The 6,894-nt window shown below is 46.0% G+C and overlaps 1 protein-coding gene across 1 annotated transcript; it reads left to right on the top strand.

Moving 5' to 3' along the window:
* Positions 1–848: 848 nt before the first annotated feature.
* On the top strand, positions 849–5,321 carry actc1b (actin alpha cardiac muscle 1b; the record flags this gene model as incomplete). The annotated part of the gene is made up of 9 exons (XM_079751801.1): positions 849–864; positions 2,605–2,755; positions 3,162–3,290; positions 3,481–3,591; positions 3,755–3,839; positions 4,276–4,437; positions 4,554–4,745; positions 4,861–5,042; positions 5,178–5,321. The coding sequence occupies exons 2-9, from the start codon at positions 2,627–2,629 to the stop codon at positions 5,319–5,321; spliced, it is 1,134 nt and encodes a 377-aa protein (XP_079607927.1). The 5' UTR covers positions 849–864; positions 2,605–2,626.
* Between the last annotated feature and the right edge of the window lie 1,573 nt (positions 5,322–6,894).

The following is a 6,894-nucleotide window of genomic DNA, read 5'->3' as shown; positions in this document are numbered from 1 at the left end:
GCTCACAGACGTACAAAAACATACGCACACACACACACACACACACACACACACACACACACAAATACTGACAGACACACACACACTGACACACACTGACACACACACACACACACACACACACACACACACACACACACACACACACCCACAGTGACACTCACACTGTTCCGTCTTCTGAGTCATGGTGGATGGTTTATCCATCTCCTTAAGCAGACATCTCATGTCATGTTGCTTCTGGTGTCTAATCTGATAGGTGGTTGGATGGCATTGGATAGTATTGTAGGGGTATGCAGCAGAATATGATACTGAGGTCACACATTGTGTTTGTAAGCTAAGGGAGGCTTAATGGGTTCACGCCTCATGTCAACTTCATTGAATGACATATTCATGATAACTGCTGCATAATTACATTAAATAGTTATTCGGTCATGCTTTTAGGTGTATACGTTTCCCTGAAAATTTCCGGTGAATAACAGAATATTTAGAAAACAGAAGGCTTGAAGGCTTAAAGAAGAGAGCATTATGGCTTGACCGAGGAAAACATGTCAAACATACATTTAACATGAATGTTAAATGTATTTCTTAATCTATTAGCTATATAATAATTATCAATAACATCTTAGAATAGAATACGGAGGCATCAGCTCATGTTGCTCAAATTCCTTTTTTACAAGTTCATGACATGAGTTAAGGTTTACTGGCTTGTTGATCTTTATGTTTTTTACTGGCAGCTCTTTTTGGACTTGTGTGAACTCTAAGCCCCGCCCCCTGGACCCCAGACCCAGCCACAGACGTATTTAAGGCCTGCTCAAATCCTGGGCCTTTGTCCCAGTGGAAGCATCCGTCTATCCGTGCAACTAGGTGAGTACGTCCAGGACTTGATGGAGCTTCTAACTCTGCTTTAACTCAGGTTTCCTCCTTCAATTTATTTTTCATTTCCTCTTTTCATTCCTCCTTTTTGGAAACGTTGATATTCTGCTAGGCATTTGGGATACAGTATGTTGTATGCAGAAGGATGTTTGCTGCTTGTGTTTGAGGTTTATGTAAATGATGGGCAGCATATTTATGATATGCAATTTTTATCGTCATTTTATAATGTCAATAATGTGTCTTGAATTGGTAGATCAACAAATGGCGGCCAATTATGAAGCAGGATTTATGAGGTTTATTGCAAATCTGGGTGTAGCGCAATGAAGACAAATTGTTGCCTAAGTTTAGGAAGAAATGTGTGTCATTACTGAACAATTAAATGTTGTTCACTGTGAGTTGCAATTTATGCTAAATATTGCTATTACCGCCATATTACTATTCATGCCTGCAATAGAAAGGGCATGCAGACACTTTCTTGCAGAGAAATCCACTTTCTAGTAAGAAATAAATAGATCAAACAGCTATATGCCCTTAAATATACTTTACTGGGTGATCAGTGAACATATAAATCACTTGACCGCATCAACTGGCCAATTTTTTTGTAATAAGTAGCAAACTTTGAGCAAGAAATGTAATATACACAACATTGGTTGTTTTTTGTACTTTTTAATAATAATAATTTAAGAAAGTTGATTCCAAAGTACAATGTATGCTAAAATATACTATTACTAAGCTGCTTCAGTAGTTAACATATCAGTGCTTTTATTGCACTAACCAGAATCAGAACCAGAACTAAAATCTTGTATTCAGAAACATTGAGACAAAATTGAAATACCTACTAAGATACAAGCACCAGCAATTTCCTGCACCTAACACCTATCTGCCTTCAGTGCATCCACAGGAAAAAAGCGAGTGTTGATTGATAATTAAGTGAATTAAGACTAGGAGACACTGCAACCAAAGCTGGTTGAGGTCTAATGAATGAAACTATTTGGAGGCATGCAGTAAAACAGAAGTGTCACCGTTTACTGACAGCTACCCGACCAGCCTGGCTTTGAGACAAGCTCCCCCCAAACCTGAAATAGCTGCAGATAGAGACACCCTTCTAGTTTCCCCTCTCCACCAACATCACAACCTAGGTACATGGGGGGGGGGGGGGATAAGAATAGTCCCACCCCCCAGGTCCTTCTGTTATGCCCCTTTTTGGTGCTGCCTCAGCAGCTCTGTAGTGTCCCAGCAACACTCCTCATCCTCCAGGCTTTTGAGATACAGTATCAGTGTTTGTACAACCGGGCGGGGACGGAAATAGCAGCCAAAGGCATGTCTAATTAGCGCTCTATAGATAGAGCCTGGGCAAGTGTTTTGTCTTAGTGGTTTCTGGTAATAATTTGTGATGATGGCAACACTTGAGCGGTGATGTCTGACAACCCTCAGAAAACACAGTGGATTCTGATGGAGATGGGGACAACTTGATTGTTCATTCATCATCCATCTTCGCTGGATCTTCAAAACGGGAACAGACATAGTTGTTGTTTCATCATAAATTATGTCCAATAATACTGCAATGCTGATCTGCATTGAGCTCTCCCCCGCTGAGAGCTCAGCGGGGGTGCCAGCCCTGATGGGCCTTTGAGCTACTTCACTCAATCCTAGGGTAGGGAGTTTAGACAGCTGTTCATAACACCTCCATCCCCTCCCTCTCCGTCTCTCCTCCTGTCTGTCCTCCTGTAGACCACCCCAGCAAAGCCAAATCATGTGCGACGACGACGAGACCACCGCCCTTGTGTGCGACAACGGCTCAGGCTTGGTCAAGGCTGGGTTTGCCGGAGATGACGCCCCCCGTGCTGTCTTCCCCTCCATCGTCGGAAGACCCCGTCACCAGGTGGGACTACAAACCCTTGAGAAATTAAATAAAAGGGGGTTGCCGAGACCAGGTGTAACCGGAAGGTTGCTAGTTTGAACCCTGGCTCTTCCTAGCGTTGAGTGTCGAGGTGTCCCTGAGCAAGACACCTAACCCTATCTGCTCCCGACAAGCATAGTTGACGCTGTCGTCGGTGTATGAATCATTGTAAGTTAAATGCACTTAATGTTAATGTAATAATGACAATGGTGCCAGAGCTTCAAATCCCTACAAGCCCCCTCCCATTCCCCCCAATGTACTATAATTGTTATTATTATTTCGTTATTCTTTTAAGGAGCAGACATGAATAGGAATAGGAATAGGAAGGAACTCTATTGGCTAATCCAATATGTCCTCTCACCTGCGCTTTTGTGTGGACGGTTCCCAGGGTGTGATGGTGGGTATGGGTCAGAAGGACTCGTATGTGGGTGACGAGGCCCAGAGCAAGAGGGGTATCCTGACCCTGAAGTACCCCATTGAGCACGGCATCATCACCAACTGGGACGACATGGAGAAGGTGTGTGTGTGTGTGTGTGTGTGTGTGTGCGTGTATGTGTGTGTTGACCATGGCTTCCTGTCTGAATACGATCATACGGGAATCGTTTCTTAGCGTAACCCTCCCAATTCGTGTTACTTCATTCTGGACGGAGGTCATGTGACACACCGCTGAGTGTAGCACTAACATCGGATATCTGTATGGGTCACAGATCTGGCACCACACATTCTACAACGAGCTGCGTGTGGCACCCGAGGAGCACCCCACCCTGCTCACCGAAGCTCCCCTGAACCCCAAGGCCAATAGGGAGAAGATGACCCAGGTACTTTCAACGCCAACACCTCCCCAATTGCACAGCCTCGAATCAACCAAGTTTGCATCTGTGTCTGTTTTGTGGTGCGCGCAAACGAGTCTGGATAACCTTCATCTATTAAAAGCCACGTTCGCTAACATTCTGTGTCTCCCTTCCTGTTTCTTTCCTGCAGATCATGTTTGAGACCTTCAACGTTCCCGCCATGTATGTGGCCATCCAGGCTGTGCTGTCCCTGTACGCCTCTGGCCGTACCACCGGTGCGTACCCTCCCAGCTCCCTGCTGCTCTAAAGCCCTCTTCGGAGCCGAAGGGCCAATCGTTTAGCCTCTCTTCACGTGGGATGTGTTAAGATCAGCAGAGAGATTCTTCTCGACATGCACCGCATGGCATCGTGTGACACATGCCCTCTGAAGTCACCCATCTTCTGGGTGGAATCACCCTGTCACTGCCAATGATGGGTGCTAAGCCCTGGCTGGCAGTGTTAAGGGTGCGAGGCCCAGATGTCAGCAGCATTGTATGTATTTACGACATGACGCGTTTGAAGGGAGATTACTCGCCTTTTGACAGCGGGTCCTCACACTAGTCTCAGGCACGCGTGGTTAATTATGGCTCCTTGTGCCTGTTTGTGTCTGTCGGTCTGTGTGTGTGCGTGTGTGTGATTGTGTGTGTGTGTGTGTGCGTGTGTCCGGTATAGGTATTGTGCTGGACTCTGGTGACGGTGTCACCCACAACGTCCCCATCTATGAGGGTTATGCCCTGCCCCACGCCATCATGCGTCTGGACCTGGCCGGTCGTGACCTGACCGACTACCTGATGAAGATCCTGACGGAGCGCGGCTACTCCTTCGTCACCACCGGTGTGTTCAGCAGAGCTCTACTGTGTCCGGCTCACGGCTGAGAGCCGCAACGCAAACCTTCCATGAGCCTCTCCACGGTCATACTAACGTGGGGTCATTTTACGTGTTTTCGCCAGCCGAGCGTGAGATCGTGCGGGACATCAAGGAGAAGCTGTGCTACGTGGCGCTGGACTTTGAGAACGAGATGGCGACCGCCGCCTCCTCCTCCTCCCTGGAGAAGAGCTACGAGCTGCCCGACGGACAGGTCATCACCATCGGCAACGAGCGTTTCCGCTGCCCTGAGACCCTCTTCCAGCCTTCCTTCATCGGTGAGTCACCTGGGTTACTTTAACCTGGTCTGGCCGTTACCTTCCCTTTTCTTTCCCTCTGCAGTTTTGATATCTTTATCGTGAAGGTTCATTTTGTGTGTCAATCCCATGCCAGGTATGGAGTCCGCTGGCATCCATGAGACGGCCTACAACAGCATCATGAAGTGTGACATCGACATCCGCAAGGACCTGTACGCCAACAACGTGCTCTCCGGGGGCACCACCATGTACCCCGGTATCGCTGACCGCATGCAGAAGGAGATCACAGCCCTGGCCCCGTCCACCATGAAGATCAAGGTGAGGGGAAAACCAAAGACATCCTCATTTCGTCTACTTGAGCCTTGCCTGAAGAACATAGGGCATGTATATAGTGGCCTAACCACCTTACAATAACGCACAATTCTTTATTTGTTTTTCCTCCAACTTGTGTAGATCATCGCTCCCCCTGAGAGAAAATACTCGGTCTGGATCGGAGGCTCCATCCTGGCCTCCCTGTCCACCTTCCAGCAGATGTGGATCAGCAAGCAGGAGTACGATGAGGCGGGACCCTCCATTGTCCACAGGAAGTGCTTCTAAACGCACACAACGCCTTCCATGCATACAAGCACTTGTATGTCTTTGTCGTCTGTATATATGTGCTGTTGTAATAAAAATAAATCATTGTGACAGCAGGCTTGAATCTTTCCGTGACTTGTTGACTTGTTTGATGTGCAGGAAAGATGTCTGACACACATTGAAAGATATTAAAGATTATTGTATAGTCTGGCGTGAATCCCGGCAATGTTAATGGATTTAAAAGTGGAAGAAACTAAACTTTTGCGCAATGTTGGGATCAAGGATTAACCAATTCTTCCTTACCGTAGTTGGTGTTAAAGACTTCAAATACGTCTATAGAAAAGGTTTCAACCATGAATTCCAAATCCCACTTTGCATTTGACACAAGCTCCATCTATATTTGAACAGATGCAGTTGATTTAGTTGTGCTGGATAATTGTATACAGGAGGAAAAAGCAAATACCACCAGCATAAAAGAAGCAGACCTATAAGTGTACGTTTTCTCCTACTACTACCTTGAGTCCTTCCCGGGCTGCACTCTACTGAACACACAGGGACATTTGGTTACGCCCCGTGGGGGATTCAAATGAAGCGTGCACTGCAGTAGGCGTCCCGCCTTAGAGAGATGAATGCTTGCATTGACAGGCCCCTCTACATCCAGGAATGGCAATGGGGGAGAGGGTTGGAATGGACGCCCATTCGGTAGGACGGTTGCATTCTAGAACAGGTACTTGTTTCAAACCTGCCTGCGGCTATTCTGTGTTGAGATGCTCTCTCTTTGCTTCTCCAGACACTGTGTTCTCCCTACCTCTGAAGACAAGTAGGCCTATGTATGTTAACACGATTTGGGGATGAGCCAGCCTGTTTAAAACAAGATAGACGTTTTGTTGGCCAACATTACAATGTAAACCGAAAATGCATGTAAAGGTCAGCATAGAAACATGAATCAAATGGTATGTCTATAAGGATCTCAGTCATATTCATGCTTATTAAATTGAGAAAACCAATGACCTAATAAAATAAAAATAGGGTATTTTAGAATAGTTGTTACATTAACGTATTCCGAATATGATTTAATGTTTTTTTGTTGCAGTGTTGATCCCCTCCAAGGAAAAAATAATTATCAGAAAAAGTGGGAAGGTTCAACCACTGTTTCGCCCATGGAAATTGGGATGTGTACTTAGCTCTCATTGGCCCAAAAGTGAAAGCTCCGCCCGAATCGGCAACGCGTTGAAACCTCTCTGTCCAATCACAGCGGGGAGTCTGGGGAGCGCTGCCATTTGAATGATCTGCGGAAGTTGCCCCGTTGAAAAGTGCCACGGAGCTTTCGTTGAAGCTAATGTAGTTAACTAGCTAACGCTTTAATTCAAGATATATGATGGATTACAGACGATCGCGTTGTATTTCTTTGTGACAATGTATTTGATTGTTTCAGAGTACATGCTAACCGAGAACAAAGGCTCAGTTTTCGAGGTTAATCTCGTAAAATAGCTGCGGTTGATACACAGTCAACGGAATGCACGTTGGAAGACCATTCGGTAGTTTTAGTTCATATTGCGTCTAGTTTTGTAGACTGGTCGGGTCTGCTGTTTTT

The sequence above is a fragment of the Pollachius pollachius genome, assembly GCF_949987615.1.
Source record: "Pollachius pollachius genome assembly, chromosome: 15".
NCBI classification, from domain to species: Eukaryota; Metazoa; Chordata; class Actinopteri; order Gadiformes; family Gadidae; genus Pollachius; species Pollachius pollachius.
Note: the sequence above shows the minus strand (reverse complement) of the source record. Positions and strands in the feature narration are given on the sequence as shown.